Source organism: Centropristis striata, chromosome 4 (genome assembly GCF_030273125.1).
Source record: "Centropristis striata isolate RG_2023a ecotype Rhode Island chromosome 4, C.striata_1.0, whole genome shotgun sequence".
NCBI lineage: Eukaryota > Metazoa > Chordata > Actinopteri > Perciformes > Serranidae > Centropristis > Centropristis striata.
In genome coordinates this window covers 11,639,242-11,658,902 of record NC_081520.1, presented here as the reverse complement: position 1 = coordinate 11,658,902, position 19,661 = coordinate 11,639,242, and the positions used below count along the sequence as shown (strand labels likewise).

General features: G+C 37.5%; 2 protein-coding genes across 2 annotated transcripts in view; both read right to left on the bottom strand.

Moving 5' to 3' along the window:
- hnf1ba (HNF1 homeobox Ba) overlaps positions 1-14,443 on the bottom strand; it is a 44,229-nt gene extending 29,786 nt beyond the window's left edge. The window contains exons 1-3 of the mRNA XM_059331252.1: positions 14,324-14,443; positions 10,793-10,895; positions 2,637-2,777 (exon numbers count right to left, since the gene is read on the bottom strand). The gene's annotated coding sequence lies outside the window, so the exon portion shown is untranslated. The remainder of the gene's footprint in view (positions 1-2,636; positions 2,778-10,792; positions 10,896-14,323) is intronic.
- A 1,085-nt stretch (positions 14,444-15,528) lies between these two features.
- On the bottom strand, positions 15,529-19,454 carry dynll2a (dynein, light chain, LC8-type 2a). Its single transcript, XM_059331949.1, has 3 exons — positions 19,298-19,454; positions 18,599-18,751; positions 15,529-17,358 (listed from the first exon to the last, which is right to left on the bottom strand). Exons 2-3 carry the CDS (start codon positions 18,728-18,730, stop codon positions 17,221-17,223), a joined length of 270 nt encoding a protein of 89 aa, XP_059187932.1. The 5' UTR covers positions 18,731-18,751; positions 19,298-19,454; the 3' UTR covers positions 15,529-17,220.
- Positions 19,455-19,661: the final 207 nt, after the last annotated feature.

The following is a 19,661-nucleotide window of genomic DNA, read 5'->3' as shown; positions in this document are numbered from 1 at the left end:
CAACGTCACATTCAAACAGAGTGACTGCGAGAAGGTAAATGAGCCAAAAAGGGACATGCAGGCACACTGAGGCATGAAAAAAACTGCCGTCCAACAGCAGGACGACCACATCGCCAGGTTTTTTTTAGGTTGGGGGTTGTGGGCAGTTGATCTTTAGGGGGAGATAGCAGGTCAACAGTAGATGCAACAAAGAAGCGGTGTACATCATCCAAAAGCTGGGGATCTGCCGATGAATTTGGGATGCAGCTCAGCAGTGTGTGTCAAGTTTTTCTAGTCATAAACTTCAGATCTTCTTGTTTCATATGATATCAGTATCCTCTGTATAGGGGTACAATTCAGAAAAGAAAGAAAAAAGCAGAAAGAAAAAAATCTGATGTTCCGCTGGCTGGTCAGTCGATTGTTAACAGGTTAAAGTAGATGGTGTTGTCACCAATATTAATCAATAGATGTGTTGTATTATTACAACATTAGCTCCTCACTGGGAATGAAACACTTTAGCTGATTTCACACATTTATTGGAGCAGACACCCACTCTAAATGTGTGGAACAAAGCTGCTAAAGGCTTACTGTCTCAGCAGGACTCAACACACTGAAGGCTTCTGTTGTTCATTTCACTTTCCTGCGATAACACTTGTAATTTTTTTCCCCGTGAGTTTGGAGATGAAATCATTTGATCCTTCCTGAAAGTAAAACTGTACCCAAATGTTTTCAACAGTGTGCAAACTGTGAGGATGTTGGTTCCCCGTCATTTATTCCCTTGTTATCTATTAGTGACTGTTGGAATGGTCAACTCTGGGGAGTTTTGCATGACTCTGACAGCAGCTCATGAGCTCCAGTTCCATACCAGTAGTTCATTTTGCATAGTCCTGTGGTCGAGGCAAAGAAACACAGGACTCCTTTTGTTTAAGAGCTACAGCAGGATGTGAAGTTCCTCTGAAGCTCTTGTTGAACTCACTGCTGTCACCTAGTGAACGACGGGACATCCTGCAGATTAGACTGACCCCTCTCTCTTATGCATGCACCTGCTGATTCGTTTTTCATGATTTTTATTTTGGATGCGATTTTTATTCTTTTTGACAGTTTTACTACAATGACCACACAGTGAGTACCCCCATATAACAATAAAATTCACACACACACACACACACACACACACACACATATCTCCCCTGACCTTTTTTAGAGCAGACAAACTGTGCCAGGTCCATGTAAGGTGTGTCACCGTGCAATAAATCTCCCGAGAAGAGAACATGAGTGAATCAGATCCAAGCCGTTAGCTGCTGTACTCAGCGGGAAGTCAAACACGCCTACAATGAAGAGTTTGTGACGAATTATAGCGCACGATAAGAAGTCTCTTTATTTAGCCGTGCATTTGGAAATGAGGCTGGAATGCAGTTATCAGATGTTTGCTTTGTGCTCGTTAACATCCAAATGCTCGTTTACATCAGCCCAATGAATGTACCCAAAGTATCGAAAGTTAAAAGACTCATAATGCAGGAAAATGGCACTTGTGAGTTGTAGAATATTTTGTAGGCTATTTTGTTATTGAATTATTTATAACTTTATCTATGAATTATTGAGAGGCAATCTGAGAAAGCCAGTTGCTGATGAGGGACTTTCACACAACGTTTAACTATTAAAGCTATGAATTATAAATATTTTTCAGTGATTTACAGGCACTTTTACAAATTTCATTAAAAAGGAACTAAAAGAGTTGGGATAAAATCACTTTATATGTAAAAACTACAATGTAAGATTATTTATTTATTAATTTATTTATTATATTTTTCTGTAGCATTTGTTTGAAAAAAGAAGATAAACAATATTTTTTACAAACAAGTGTAGTTGTTAAAAAGGTACAATATTTACTTAAGGGAGTAGTAAGTGTAAAGTAGAAAAAAACTGAAATATTGAAGTAAAGTAAGTCTAAACTGTATTTAAGTACAGTAATTGAGTAAATTAATTAAGTTACATTGCACGACTGCTGTTAACAATGATCATATTTATGTATACATATTTATGTATTCATATAATTATATGTACGTATGCAAAATCTGACATATATTAAGTAAAAAGGAGAGTAAAAGGTATAATATTGGCCTCTGCATTGTAGTGGAATAGAGGTATAAAGTATCATAAAAATGGAAATACTCAAGTAAAGTTTAAGAATCTCAAAGGTTGACTCAGTTTCAGTACTTGTATTGTAAATGTTGTTACTTTCCACCACCGATTATAGCCTTCATAAGGGTAGGATTTATGGCAGCAGGGCTGTTTTATTAGACTGCAGTAGTTAAACCAAGTATAGCAAATAAACTGGCAACTGAGTGTATGTTCAATTCAATCTTTTACATTATCCAGTTGTAGGAAGGAACAACATTGAGTGTATTCAATCAGAACCACTGATAGAAATAAAACTACTTAAAAGTCAAACATATTCTTTATAATGTCCTACAAACACCAGCTCGTCTCTGAGATGGCACACCTACACTGATGAGTGTCCAGATGTTTTAAACTCAGTGGGACAAACAGGGACGACCAAAGCCTCAGCAGCTACATGTGATTGTGGTCCGCTGCCTCCCTGCCCGGTGTTTTTCTTTCTCCTTGTCTGCGCAATTAGAGATTCAAAAGGTAATTACCTGCTCGGCTTCCTCTGCGATTAAACGGCAGGTTCACAGCCCCCTGATTAATGCAGAGGCATGCACACCTGCCATTAGTGGCCACGAGAGGTGGAACTTTGTGACTGAAACCCTGCAGAACAAACACACGGCTACCCGGGCCTGCATAACACAGAATTACACAACATGAGCAAAGACACAAAAGTGACACAAAAAATGCATTCACAGGTACATACTCTCACTGGTTTCTAATCACATTTATTTGGAGACTTTTACTCGATCAAATCCACTTTTATTTAAACATTGTTTATCATTCTGTTACTTTTCAAATGGGGGAGCTGTAGATGTGTATGTATAGTCATATTGTGTCCTGATTAAACTTTGATCTAATTTTAATTATTGTCATTATTATTGTGATAACTGCCGTTAATAAAATATTAATATCCTTTTCATTTTAGTACTTTGTTTTTATATAAATTTTTACTTTTTTATGTTGTATGATCTTCTTTTATATCTCTTTGTCATGTATGATCTTTGCTTTGTTTTTATTTTGAATATATAAATGAACTTCACTTGATTCTCAACAACCTGTTTTCAGTGATTTCAGGCATTTTCTTAAGATTAACAACTGCACAACATGTAACAGTTTAAATTAGCTCCACACTGACCATTTACAACATTAAAATGCTGGGTATGATTTTTTTAAATTAATGTCCTTACTACAAATCATTATAGTGACTAAAACACAACCTCTAAACATTAATTCCATGAGTTAAAAATGGTTTGGTATGAAGCTATTCAAATTCATATCTTCCTCCTCAAAAACATATCTTAAAGACACTTAAATTCATGAGTGAAATCTGCTCTTTCTCGCTTTCCACTCACAGATCTTTATTTTGGTCATAAACGCACCAATAAGACAAAAATGTGACGGTAGCAACAATGACCTTTAGTGTCAAGATTATTTCTTCTGTCAGCAATTTATTTACCTGGTTTGACAGACACAGTAGCAGGTTATCTGTCAAAGTCTATAAGCTCTTTTTATTTCTTTTTTTGGTTAACAGTTAATGTGTAACCGAGTGTTCAAGGAATCAGCACATTTCCTTTTACCTCATACAGCGATCGATGTTGGTGTGGCTTCGCTGCGAGGGAGCTAAATGGGATCATTGTCAGGAGAGCTACAGTAACTCATGTCATCCTACCTGGAAGTTTGATATGAGAGAAATGAAGTCATACTGTGGGATTTAACAGTAAACTGGGGACAAATGCAGCTAGAAATCACTATTTTTGCAATAAAATACACCTGTCTTAACTTCATCTGGGGTTGCAACTTGTCATGATACGCTCCAGTCTTTTGTAAGTGTATGATCTGTTTTTACTGTAAACATGAACTTTGATAGGAAAGGTCTCACAGGAGATCCTTTAACTCTACTCAGCTTTTAAACAATTAAGATTCTGGCCCTTTGCCACCTAATGCGGAACCAAGTTTTCTATTATTTCACGAGTAAAGAGAAAAGCTTCACACTCAGTCAACCATGGCGTCTGTCTTGTCCTCTGTGATTGCTTAAAGCCCCTACAGTTACCTTCTTTGTATAGTCATCAGAAATGACTCTCTATTCCTGTGAACCAAGACCCATGAAACACTGCTTTATATCCTGTTTATGGTATTTGCGATGAGATTCAGCTACTTATTGTGCTGAACATACATTAAAACTTCAGTGGTTTCAATCACTAGAAGGTCACAAGGTAATTCAACTTTTTGTTGATTTTAATCTCTAAATTTCAGGTTTTTAGGTCTTGTGAAGGAAATATAGACTATACAGGGGTCGTACATCTTACTGAGAGCGCTTTTCCAGCTGGAAAAGCACAAATGTCCAGACTCTCTAAACCTTTGTCATCACATCTAAATTTCAAATATAAATGCAATAGCGAAAAATTGGTCACCCTTTGAAAACACTTGGGGGGAAATAAAAAATAAAAAAACAAAACAGGATTAGAGTCCCAAAACACTATTTCAAGACATAACTTCAAACAACAGAACACGAGCCTCCCAGTTGAAAGTCCTGGGTAAGTTGGTCGTGGTGTGTGCGACTCAATCACAAAGCAAGCACTCTGTGATGTGTTTTTCGCTCAAAATTAGACAAATTTTTAGACTAACATCATGCTGTACTGAAGACTATAAACTAGCAACTGAGTCTATAAACTCATTGCTTAATAGGAAAATGTTCACTGAGGTAATAGATCAAATTAGAAGTAGGTCAATCTTCTCATAGACTTCTTTACAATCTGACTTTTTACAACCAGTGGAGTCGCCCCCTGCTGGCCATATGGAAGAACGCAGGTTGAAGGCACTTAAAACTTGTATTGGCCTTGGGCTTTGAGCTGAATGCTAACAACAGGAAGCTGAGACTGATGACATTGGTTTTGCACAAATTTGGTCACAAACAAATTGGCACTAAATGAAATAATAAGGGATCAACAAATAGTCCAGATGGAATTTGGGCTGATAGTTGTCAAGACAATTCACAAAAAGCTAGAGGAAAAATCAGAGAATCTCTTAAGTCATTAGGATTTATCCTCAGAGTGCCATTAATGTGCACTGAATCTCTCATGTCAATACATCTAATAGTTGTTGAGATATTTCAGTCTGAACACGGCGCTAACATGGCAAAAAAATGAAGGTTTGGTTTAACTGGTCATAATTCTTGTCATGAGCCAACTGTTACTTTATATAAAAACACCATCTTTCATTATAAAAAATCTCGACTGGAAATTAGATTTTTTAATTTAGATCTGCACTCAGAAACCCATTTTCCAAAGCCTCCACCCCCCCCTTCCCCTTCCCCTCCACCGCTCCACCACCAGCGGACTCTGGACCTCTGTCTCCACGCTCCTCTGCTCATCCCTAAAATTAATTCATCCGCACATCTCTGTCCCTCCAACACCACATTAACCCCGACCAGTGGAGGCATCCTGTCGGAAAAAAATGTCCCTCTCTGGCTTCACAGTGAAACATCAGTTTGACCTTTCCACCTCAGACCCTCTCTCTCTGCTCATTTCCCACCCTCACTTGCTTCAACCAGATTTCAACATGGTCATGCTGCTTAGGGACTGAAAAAAAAAAGTGTTATTATAAGCGGACGTTACAGATTTAAACTAAGTATCGTTGTGTCATTTTTTTTTAACCGTGATATAAAGAAATAACATCAGAAGAAGACTTCTAATTCTCTAAACATGTCTATGGTTGCCATGCTTTTTTGAGGAAGACTCATTTCAGAGGGTCACGCCACACTGGCTGCTTTCTGGAGGACAGAGAAACTGTAATTGGGGGCCATTAGCTGTTGCCCAAGATCAGTCATGCAGGGTCGGTTTGTAGATTGAGACATGGTGACTGCACAGTCCCACCGCCTGTATCAGTGTCCCCTACCTGTGTGACTCCGCACCCCCCCGACCTCCACAAACTAACCCCCTGCACGGACCCAGCCCCCATACACACACACACACACACACAAACACACACTCCTCCCTTGTCCTTTGGTTTCTGCGTTGTCTTCAAATAGACCTTGAATGGAGTCAGGGACAGCAAGACCCAACAGCAATCAAATAAAAAGTCACTTTTATAACAGCTTTAAAACTGTGTCAGGGCAATCTAAACCCATCAGTTACCTGTCTGACAGCGCCTACACTGCTCTGGTTGAGGATCAGCTTTATCTCACCTGGTTTTAACCTGTGCTGTCACCACAGCTGTGAAACATCTCCAATCTATGAGAAGTTTAGGTATGGGGAATACTAAAATATGGTAAATCAAGAGTGATCAAGGTTTTAATGTAGAAAATTAAACTTATTCATTACAAGTGAAATGGATAAGTTTAACATCAGGTAATTTGTTCAAAATAGTATATTAATGAGCATTTCCTGACAAATAAACTACAAAAAATTAAGATTAACTAAACTAAACTAAACTAAACTGACTAAATCCAGTTAAACTAAACTCAATGAAACTAAAGCAAAAATGAATCTTAATCTTAAAACTAAACCAAGATATAATAGAAGGCTAAGATATACTTCACTAGACTAAATCAGGAAAAGTTAAGTCAATAGAAACTAGGTAAAGATAAGCTAAACTAAAATTAAGTTAAAATAAACTAAACCAAACGTAAGATTAAATCAAGTTAACGAGACTATACGAAGCTAAGCAGAGCTGTGTTCAGTGTAAAGATCAACTAAGAAAAACAGAACTCCAGTATTAAAAAAAATATCTTACCGCTGTGACCTCAATACAATACAAAAATATTATATATAATAAGCACTGATACAAAATTAATAACATTTGGGTATATACGTACTAGTATTAACTGCAAATTCGGAACAAAACGTCAATGAGCTCTGTGCTAATTATTAAAATTTGTGATTTGATGAATAATTGTAGTTTTAAGGTAGCAAAGTGTGCAAGAAAACAATAAAAACAACAAAGAACTTAGTTAAATGTCTTAGTAACTTAAGTTTTTTAAAGGAAGTGGAGTAAAACCTGCTCATGGATTTTATTTAGAGCAAATCAACTTTTTGTGTCATTTTCCTTTATCTTGCCACAAGATACCAAAATTTTTGTTGAAATAAAACAACTACAAATTGATTATTTCTGTCCATTGACTTTAAGATTTTAATATAAGGACAAAATGTTGCTATAGCAAACATTTTTTTGCAGTGCGGAAGCCCCCCTGCAGCTATAGAGCCAGTCAGTGAAGTTTCACAGTCCCTCTCATAAAGAGTTGCCCTGCTTTATGGCCCTATTGCCCAACATCACATGCTTTCAGTACTGGGATATGATCTGAGATAAGGCAAGAAAGTACCGAAACAAGTCTCCCTCTCCTCCTTCCTTCCTTACGCTGTTCATTCAGGTAAATGAACAGGATGGGGAACATGTTGAAGTTTGGTTTGTAAACTGCTGTGACAATGAATAAAAAGTCTACTGAGTGAAAGAAAGTATTGTGTCTTATCATTTCTTCATATAAAAAGGTGATAAATAGAAAATGAGACCACTTCTTTGGACGATATCAAAGAAGTTTTATAAATCATGTCTTTATGATAAGCTGATTACCTTATCCTTGACAGCAGCACACAGCGAGGGCAGTAAAGGTGCAGGATTACGAGGTGATGGTTCATAAAGGGTTTGGCTCAGATAAGATGGTTTGTGGGAGAGACAAGACTGGTGACTTTAGGTCAACAGAAACCAGGTTTTTCTTATTGACAATGATGCTGATTCAGCCACATATTACCGCAAAACACCTGAATGTTTGAATCTTTGATTTAGGAATCACAAAGTTCACTTTTGCCAGGAGTAGACTTATATGTGTTTCCAGTAGTGCCTGCACAGACAAGGTCATAAAAATATTGCGGCCCATGAAAGGAAGCCAACCTTTAACCTGCTCGTCACTTAGTCATGCAGGATGTTTGCTAAGATCTGGTGACTAAAACTGAGCGTTATGTACTTGTTTGCATAAGTATGTTGTTTTAATGTTTGCTTTTATATTAGGAAAAACACTGAGGCACGCGAGATTATTAATCTCTGACAACACCAGCAGTTTCTGCGTGTGTTTATGAGCTTTATGTGTACATTGTTATTCCAACAGTCACAATGAAATGCCTCCTCACTGATGCCCCCCTTTCTAATCTTCAGAAAAAAGCTCTATTAATGAAACTGCTTCAGCAACTTCCTGAATTGCAATGCAGACCTTCATGGCTGCACTCCATTCAGATGAAACCATTAGAACAAACTGCTCTTGGGTGCAGCAAAGCAGACCGGGCACCATCATTTATGAACCAAATCACCTCTGGGTGCCCTATGCAAGGACAAAGCATTGACTGTCAGCATGCAAACTCTCACAGAGCAACACCCAAGTTCTGAAGAAAACAAGAAAAATAAGTTATGTTTCATCTGTTTGCATATCCAGAATTTTTGTCTTGTGTCCAGTCTAATCAGCAATGGTTAATACGATGTAGTAGTTTCTCTTTAGTGCTGGGGTTAGGGCTTTATAATTAGGCTTTAATAATTCTCTGTACGACAATAACTTAGTGATAGTCCAAAGGTAGTCAGATCTATGTTCATGGTAACATATTAAGAAAAATATGAGCCGACAAATTAGCTTAACTTGTTTTTGCACTACATTTACTAACAAAGATGGAATATACCTAATCAAACAGTTCATTATTTTAACTTCTCACTCATCAAATGATCAAGTTGTGAAAGTAGAGCGATCATTAATCAACTAATAGATTAGCCAATTGACAGAAAAATAGTTGCCAGCTATTTTTGAATATTAATGAATGGTTTAAGTTATTTTTCATGCAGAAATGACTTTTTTTCAGCCTCTCATATCCTGCTTTTCTTAGTTTTTACTCACATTAAACTGAAGATCACAAGACGTTTAAAGACATCACATGGACTTTTGGTGAAGTGGGATGGACATTTTTTCCCTATTTTCTGACAATTTTATAGGCCAAAAAATTAATTGAGATCAACAGACTAATCAACAATAGTGTGTGGCCATTTACACAGAAAGAAAAAAAAGATAAAAATGTTTGGTTTGCTAATTCTCTATTGGCACACAGGAGATGTTACAGACTGCCACAACAAATATAATATTGCCAAAATCTCATTCGTGTTTAATCAATCAAGCATTCAGCTGAATTTCTGCGACAAAATATTGTGCTTATTGTCATTGTATAACTGACTCACTGCAGCTGTAAATCTATTGTCTAGTCTGACTACTTTAGAAAGTATTGTAAAGCTTTAGACTGAAGTTTGGAGCAATACTGATCCCACTGGCTCCCACACAAACAAAAAGAGAGAGAGAGAGAAACAAAGGGGTATGTTATAAAGAGAAAGGTTTCCCTCTTGTGGTCAAAATGTGGAAGTGCATTCAGTGAGAGCTTGTGCAGCGCCAATCAAATTACTCAAGACAATTAATGTCACAATATGTTCAACAAAATAATTTAAATCACAACAAATAAAACATTTTAAAAGGCTGGAATTTTTTGGCACAACCCTTTTTCACATACTACTGTATTTATTACTTTAATGCTCAGTGTAATCATTGCATTAGGGTGAGCAGTTATGTAATGCTGTTGTTTAACAGGTGTAATGCAGTCATATATATTATGTAAGAAGAAAAAAATAATGCGTCTGATTTCCTCTTTCCTCCCATCTGGTTTCTCATATCTTTACTGTTGATCTGCAGTGCTTTAGTGTTTGTAGATGTGATGAAACAGGCAAATCTGAATTAAAGGGGACATTTTCAGGTTTATACTTGTATTTTAGTTTCTGTAAATACATCTTTACAAGCGAAAATAAATTGTTTTTCCTCACATTGTATCTCTGAATATACCTGTTTTCACCCTCCAAAAACACTCCATATAGCAGCACTTTGTGAGAACACAATTTTACCAATGTCATGGCGACTAGTTTAAAGTCAGTTTCTGAATACGGGCTGTGTGCATTTTTCTGTGAATCGAGCAGTTTTACAGTATTTATATAGCAACTAGACCTGCTTTATAAGGAAAATAAATCCCACTCTTTACAATATGGACCTTTAAGGAATAAATGAGTATGCTTATAAACCAGTTAATTTGTGTTTTTGGGATGGATTTAGGATTATGTACTGACGAGTATGAACTCAAACTGTCCAGGTTTAAAACAAATAGACTTGTGGCTGTAGCTCTGTAGCTATATTATATATATATATATATATATATATATATATATATATATATATATATATATACATATATATATATATATATATATATATATATATATATACACACACAAGGCAATATTTAATTTCAATGTTTTTTAAATTTGTGGTATTTTGTGTCTGAGTTTTGTACTGAATTTCTACAGCATTCACAACTGTATGTTAATTCAGCTTCAAATATTTAACAGTATACAATGTATATACATTACATTCAGAAAAAGGAAGTGTTCATTCTCATATTTGTATTAAAAATCTGAATGAAACCCTAAACACCCAGTAGTGATGACTAAAGAGGAACACAGATTTTCATGCAGTGCTACTTTTAAAGTGAATCCCTTTAAACAAAAATCACATGTATATCAACCTACACATCATGTTGCTCTGGTGGTCCATGTTGCTGCCATTAACATATAAATGTGGCACCTGTTTTTTATCGATATCCCTGATGTTTGAGTCTGAGTCATTTGCCTCCTTGTTATGCCGGTGTTAAGTCCGCCCACTGGTCATCTCACAGTCTATGAGGCATCTGCAGAGCACAAACATTCACCACATCAATGAGAAGGGGAACAAAGCAGCAGGGTATTTTCGGCCTGAGCCAAAACAACAGTGTGTTTGGTGCAATTCAGGTTATTGCGATGTTTTTCAGACCCAGCATGCGAAGAGCTGTAGAGCCATTTGAGAGCAAAAGGATAGAAAATATGTCCAAAAAAAGGATCTTTGGATTTAAATGAGCTTAATCTCTCAGTCTGATGGGAACTGAGCAGTGTGAGATGGAGCTGGATTACATATAAAGTTAGCAGTTAGAAAAAGGGCTTCACAACATGAACATTTCAACTAAACAAACCATAAACAGAGTGATCACTTTTTGTCATTTGTAAGATTTAAAGCCACAGTTCAGGCGCATAAACTGAATTTCCATCATCCAGTCAATTATCTGCGCGGTCTAAGTGTGAATGTGCTCTGACCATGAATTACAGCTCCGTGTGGGAAGATGGATGGAGGCAGCCAGAGGCTACAGTATGAAAGAGAGGCAGGCAGGTATGTGGAGGGGGAGGAGACGCTGATGGGAAAAACAAGAGTACAACACATCGGTGAAGGTTTGAAGAAAAAGCAGAAAAGCCTCTGATGTACTTATTTTAAAGTGTGAATGAATAAACACACAACTCCAATACATCTTGTATTTGTACATTATCGAGTATTTCTGTGAGACAGGCTGAAGAAAAGCTTTGATTTCTTATTTATTTCACTCACTGAAAAGGGAGCTGCCAGAGATTTCCATGACATAAATGTGTTAAAAGGATTTTCTTCCCGCTTCAAAACTATGTAGATGTGGGAATTGCAAAAAGCGTTTTCTAATATTTAGGCAAAGTGTTCCAGTTAACTCCTCAGAGTGTCTCATTTCACCCCGTTTGACCTCAGTCTGTCTCTAGAAATTATTCATTAGTCACTTGTCCTTTAATTTGTCTGCTTTCTCAGCGCTACTGGCTCTGCGTGCTCTTGTTTCTACAGATTTCCACTTACAGACATTACGTAACTTCGGCACAAACTGAAAACATGACACACTCTACTCAAGCTGCTTTTTGTCAATGAAAACCAGCGGTGACATTGAAACAAAACAAAACATCTCATATGATGATGACATTGTAGGCTGTACTGAAGGAAAACATAAAAATGTGTTGTTTTCTATGATTACATCGCATTGTAATGTACACCATCATGTCAGCCCTTATCCTGACACATAATATCTTGATTGAAACTGAGGTCCAACTTCTGTTTCTGTTTGTTGTCTACAGCCATGTGTACACACATTCCATGCCAACAGCCTGTGCTGGCTGAAGGTTTACTTATGACTGAAATGTAGTCTTTAAACATGGCTCTAGCTGGAACATTGTTGGATGCCAATAGTTTGTGCAGCATTGATTGCAAAAGAAACAATTGTACAAGGATTAGTATTGGACAACACGGAAGCAACATTGTTATTTGCCTGCAAGTGGCTGATATCTACCTCCACCAAGGAGGGTATATTTTTATTCAGTTTGTCCGTATTTTGAGCGGGATTACAGAAAAAGTACTGTCATCATTTCCATGAAACTTGGTGATAGGAAGAATGACTGATTTTTTAATTCTTTTGTTAGAATTGCAGGATAGGGTTCTGCATTAGTGGATGTCTGCTCTCTCCAAATGCCCTTCTATAACAGATTTGTGATGCTTTTGACTTTAAGTGGTACTCCTGCCATGCAGTATTTTACTCCAATAATGTTGGCGGCCTTGTAAGAGAGATATTTAACAAAGACTGGTCACAATTTAGTTATCGCCAGAATTACTTGCGACACACATTAGAACAAGGTCAATAAATATACCTCTTCAGCCAGCCCAGGTATTGTACAATGTTAAAATCATTGTAATACAAGTTTGATTTATAGCGCCTCAGCCAGTTGGCATAAAATCAAACTGTTTTAGGCTTGTACATCAGACCAGACTGATGAAACAGGAAATTGACCCAACTCAAGTGGCAGCAAAATGCTGCCATAGGGTAGTAATCCATTATGCAAAATTTTACTTGTAAAATCAGTAAAGTTAACCTTTAAGAAATGACTGAGAATATGTGGTAATCAAAAAAGGAATGACTTGAATGCACACACACAGAGATGAGTGGTGAGCAGCTGAGTATCTCGCTGAGCCATATGGGTAACCAGCACAACACAACAGCAACTGATGTCACAGTTACGTGGTTTGTGCTCCTTAACTCTTAGTGAAGGTCTCACACACTTGTTTCTACAGACTGTTTTTCACACCCAACCACTTGAGCCTTAGTTATTCAGTAAACACACAGTGAATTCAATATTACAGAAAAAATGTGTGCCTTGCTGCTTTAATGCATAAATACTGAAACCTACGTAGTATGTTCTTCTCCTTATTATCCACTTTGCTTGGTCAGCTTGCACTGTATTGATTTCCGTGATCCCATTCTGTCTATTGTGTTGTGATTTATTGTACAATTGGCAGATCACACAACTGTACAATGCATAAAAGAATCATGGCATTTTCTTTTGAAGGATATGTCTGAAGGCATGTTTTTTAATCTGCAGTTCTGGTGAACCATTTGCAGAAAGTACATAGAAATATAATATGCAATTTGAGGAACTATCTGGCATCACTAACTGCTTCAATAATATCTGATAAATTTGAAGTGTCTAAACAAGGTATCTTACAAGACCTTATACCATAAACTAAAAAAGACCAGGGCTACACTTTGGCCAACCCTTAGGGGAGTCTAATGTGATGCAAAGTCACAAAACTCAAATATTCGATCTACAGTGAAATAAAAATCCATCCATCCATCCATTTTCTTCCGCTTATCCGGGGCCGGGTCGCGAAATAAAAATGGGAGATAAAAATGGAGAAAGCAGCCACTTCTCGGAAAAATATCAAATAATTAATTCATAAGCAATTAAAGGCAGCCTTGCTGAGTTCAGTACAATCAGCAGTTTTGCTTCTACACCCTCCCATGGTTTTGATATTACCTGTTTCTTATGGTGGCTAATGTTAGCAAACTTTAAATATTGCTTGTATGGTACTGTTATGCTACTATTTAGCATTTGCTATCACGCTGCCGTTTAGCATAAGTTTGATTTGATAATTTGGGAAATAAAAGTACACTTATTTCGTTTTTTGCTGACAAGTAAACAGAAAACAGTTATATGAAGCAACTGTTGGTAAAGATAACTGTTAGCTTAGCTTAGCATAAAAATTGTGAACAGTAAAAGATGAGAGTTAGACAACACATATTACTTGTTAAGTAGTTATGAGGACTAGACGGCCGGTTTCATGGGTGTCCCGAGTCCCGATAAATACATGTAAAACACTAAAATGCTACGGTTTTCACCACCAGTTGCAGCCTACTTGCCTCTGAAAAACACAAAAACAGGTAAAAGACGGCACAGCGTCGCTTACCGGAATTCACTAGCCTCAGCTTGAGTCAGGTGTGATAGAGAAACATCACAACTAGAAAACTGTCCTGCTTCACCAAAAAACACCAGAGCTGTTGCTGCATTTTTATTTATTTTTTTACCGCCAAACACCGGTGTCGCCGTCCACGTGCTGTAACGGCTGTAACCAACTTACATGTGTGGGGGGAGACTTCATGGCGCATTCAGGTGCACTTGGTAAAGTGTGAGAAAGTAAAGGTGTTGTTGAAAAGTAGCCTACCCTTCTGCTATAAAGTTGGGGTTTTGTCTTGGCAATTTGTTGTTTAACTGTTTGTTTGGTGGAATACGTGTTTGTTATCACATTTTAAATAAATACCTAAAATTTGATCATATGGCAGGCTAGTGATGTAGTGAGCAGATGATGATTATTTTCGTAGTGACCAAACCATGTTCACATGATGCCATGGGCATGCCAAAAATGTTTCCAATAAACTGGCATTGGGAAAGGGACATCTATAAAAAAAAAAATGTCCCTGCATAACAACCTCTTTATGATTTGGTCAGAAGTTAGCCGGCTCAGGCGGCGGAAGTCCCAAACTATAAGATGTAACAACTATCAAACAAAACATGTTTATTAGTAGGCTTTAAAGGAGCTAGTAGGAATATGTTGTTCCCACTGAACATAGCCAGGTTAGCAGCTAATTAGGTTAGCATTCCTGTCTTAATGCTAAGCTAAATTAGGTGGCTGGTGGCATCTTTGTATTTAATGGACAGATACGAGAGTGACATAAATTTACTCTTTAAACTCTTGGTAAGAAAGCAAATAGGCATGTTTCCTTTATTATCAAACTATTCCTTTAAATATGCTATAGCCAGCAACCAGTTAGCTTAGGAAAGCATAAAGGCAACAAGATGAAATCTGCCAACCAGCACCTTTAAAGCTCAATTATTTAAAGATTAAAAAAAAATATATAGGCTATGTATTTTGTTTGTATATAATATCTAGCTGTTTCCCGATTTTTGTGCTAAGCCAAGCTAACAAGCTACTGGTGCTAGCTTTATATTTACTACAGAGACATGAGAGTGGTGTACAAGTCAGCATATTACCCAAAATGTTGATCTTGGTCTTTTCAGTGACTAAATATGCAGTCGATTTATTTTAATTTCCATCAACCAATAAATTGGTTTCCAGCAAAAAAGGGGGCAACAACAAAATAAAAGGCCACAGTGTTATAAGTCAACAATTAATTTTTATTTTATCGAGTTTATACGATTTTGGTTCTGTAGCAACCTACTGGATAACTCTAATGAAGTGCAATTGTACTCAAGCCGGTTACAGTTGAGAGCAATGACAGGCACACGTTTTGTGCAAATTTAACAGCATTGGAACGGCTCCTACATATACACAGCAAAAATACATGCCAGAGGAAAACAATACTAAATCAGTTTACATTGACAATAGTTAGGAAGACTTCCCTCGATGTCAATCCAAGCTAACACTTGAGAGATACACATTTCACCCATGGTTGGATAATGTTAGAGAGCAACTGAAAACATTGTTGTCACACACACCAATAAATGTGTGGTGTTATCCAACTCCATGGACTAAATCCCTTCAATCTGCCCTCTTAAAGAACCCAAACATTATGCATCACCCTTTTAAACTAATTATACTGACATGACAAAACTAAAACCCCAAATCAGTGTGCTGGACAAGAGATACGCCTCCTTGCAGTTGCTTTAAGAAGAACTCTTAACGTCTTTCCCGTGTGTCTAGCAGTACACTGGCAATGCAAAAATAAAGGTTGGGGATAAATGCAACTTGAAAGTATCACGAGCCACACAAGACGACACGACCATCTGAAACACTGGGGTGTTGGTAGCCTTGGTAGAGTTGACTGCGGATGTTTTTATCTAAATCACCTTCCTAGCGCTGCTCTACATCAGCTCAGTCCAATATCTACACACGCAAAAGTTAAATAAATTATACAGCTCCAAGGTGAGCTTTTGTTTGTGTCGGATGACAGTTAAAGAAATTGTGGTTATTAACCTCCAAACATGCAGAAACACAGGATTATAGAACTGGAATCTCAGTAGGTGAGTTGGGAGATTTTGGTAACCAGTCTGTCGTGTTATTACTCGGACATTACAGGCTTAAGGTCTGTGTTTGTGAGCTTTATTTGCTCCTTCCTCCCTCACAGTGAAAAGTGACAAACTGAACATCCCTGCAAATGCATGCACTGGCTTGTGTTGGTTCCAAAATGTCAAGTTTGTTGGGTTTTATGACATCTTTTCTCAAATATTTTATTTTAAATCCAAATGGAAAACATTAAAGGTTTCGTATTTGCATGTACAGACAACATAATTCCTTTTAAATTAGTAAAATAGCAAACTGAACTCATGCTGTTTATTCTCCTGGAAACCAAAGGACGGCCTTTGATGAAATAACTCATCACGTGACAAGACTATTTTGCCCGAAATATCAACTTCTTTTCATGATCACACGTTAAAATCTTGACAATGAATTGTTAAACTGGTGCACGTGGTATGATTTTACCATCTAAACCGACAGATGGAGTCTCATAACAGGGTCTGGCAATGCCACTTGTGAAGGAAAGCAGATGCACCACTACATTCTACAGCTTTCCTTTATTATACAATCAAGGGCCACGTTGAAATCTTTTACAACCTAGAATTTAACAGCATTAACAAAAACTACTTCAGTTGCATTCAAATGGCAACTATTGAAAAGTAAACTTACTGTAACATACATATTAAATAGTGTATAGTCCATGCAATTGCGCACGGCCGGGTTTGCATCATTATGGTATGTCGTTATTAGTGTATGGGAGACATCAGCCACCAGTGCATTTCCGATTTAGGTTCAGGGAGCAAAACTCCTCAGCACCCATCAGAAACTTCTCAGCCAGACTTGAAGAGCAAGATGGCCACCTGGCCCAAGTAAAAGTAAATGAAATGCTTTGTCTCGTGGGTGACGTAGCTGCCGAAGTTCCTCCCGACGATGCAGTGCCAGGTGGGGTTATACTTCTTATCAAACTCCTGAAAAAGTTCAAAAGAAGATTATTAGTGAAAACCATCATTAAATCCAGAACCAGTGACTGCAATTCTGACTCTCACATCATGACAAACAGTGCGTTTACATGCACAGTTTAATCTAGCTGTGCTCAAAAATCGATATTGGCGTCTATTAGGACTTGTGTCCCAGTTTACATGCAATTGAGAAAATCGAATAACTGACGGGAACGTGTCTTCCTCCACAACACTAGGTGGCGATATGCATCGTTTCAGCGGGTTAATATGGCTCTTTCCGGTTGACCTCAGTTCAACACTTTGTGCCGTCGCTACTGACCTGCGACCAGCTAATGTGACTGACTGTAAGAGATCTCCCAACTAAATTTTACCAAATAATTTCAGAAATTAACCTCTTAAAACCCACCTGCCCGTTGGCAATTAGCGTAAGACCAAACTGCTTGTTTTATTTAATCAGCTGTCTAAAACACAAAGATCTAAAAATTTACTTTCATTAATGGCAAACTGTATCTAATTCTTCACATTTGAGAAGTGAAAACCAGCATTAAAATAAATAAATAAATAAAATTGATTATCAAAATAGTTGCTAATAATTTTAAAAAATTTGAAGCTCTGATTCATAGGAAATTGGAGGTAAACTACTTTGGGGCCAATAAATAAATAAATTATATAAAATAACCTTTGACAGAAAATGGAATTAAATAAAATAAATAAAGGACTCAAAAGGCCATTACATCATCAAGATTATACATAAATAGAAAAAAATAAATATTTTTCTATATTTTATTTAAATATAAAACTCAAAGAAGTATTTAAAACTATTTAAAAAGAATGTTTGTTGTAATTTTTTCATCAGCCTATTGTTTTAATTTCAATTTTATAATTTCATTTTTCTGTGCATTTGTCTCAGATTTATGAACTTTATATTTTCACTGTTTTATTGGCTCGTCAGTTGTTTTTATATCACTCTGAAAGGTGCTGACCTATGCGCAAAGGTTCATTTTCGACTTGTGTCCATAAAATTTGTCAAATCAAACACCTTCTGTTTGGTGTCATAATGTTGGAGGGGGACTTGTGGAGTTGTGACCTCAGTAATAAAAAAATTCTGGCTACGGCCCTGATCACAAGAGCCTCTTCTCCACATTGAAACAAAAATAGATCAGAGAATAAAAAAGGCTCTGAATTTGCAGCTCATGTGCCAGTGATGCGAGCGTACAGAGGATCCATCCATGCAGCCCTCCTGTCTCACCTTCTTGATGTAGGCTGCTATGTCCTTCTCTATGTTGTACTTCTCCATTGCCTGGGTGGCACAGTCCACCGCGTCCTGCTGCATGTCCTCGGACATGTCGGCGTTCTTGATCACAGCTTTCCTGTCAGTCATGGTTGAGGATGATGATGATGCCTGAGTGAGGAAGGGAGAAAGAAATAGGAGCACGTTCACTGCACTGAAAATTAACACCGCACGTGGTGATGGGGATGGTGGTCTAGGCCAGCCGGATCATCGCAAAAAACATCAATCATACGCAGAGGATAGGCCGTTTGGCACCGCGTTTTCTATCATGTGCACTGATTCATAATCCTAACTTACGCTCAGGTGTTGTTATCTAGATATTCTCAACTGAACGATGACTTGAGTGTTGCATAGATTGGCTGCGAAACTTGATACAGGTGGAGTTAAATTACTTGGCAAAATCACTTTCGGATAAAAGAAGCTTCTGCATGAGGAGAGCAAAAGTATCAAAATGTATCCAATTAATTATGAGCTCAGGAAAAATACGCCTGCTGTTATCCGCACCGGTACCGTATGAATGTCTAACCAGTCCAAATACATTAAGACATACAGTATATATTTATTCAAAAAAGCTCACCATCATATAAGAAACTCGAATCAGAAATATGTAAAGACATGCAAGTCAATCTTTTTCACATTATTAAAGCTGTAACTTACCTTTTTTCGAGCCGAATGAGAACACTTATTTCCCCAAAAAATGTGTATTTCACCCAGCCAAGGGGGGGGTGAGGTTTAGATGATGCTGCGGCTAATTGCTTTTTAAAGATTTACACAATAAGCATGTAGGTAGGTTGGCTCTTTCTGCTCTGCTCCCAACAGCTCCCCGCCCCTCTGCTGCATGCTGCACCCTGCCATTGGCTGAGCTGCAGCCTCCCCGTGTGTTGCAAGCGTTTTTCTCCAGCTCCTGTCTGCCGGCATCTTATTTCATCCCACAATGCATCATTCACAGTATACACCACTGACTGTGGGCTAAAAGGAAACGAGACCTTGGCTGTGGGTAGGTATCGTTTGGCTGTGTGTA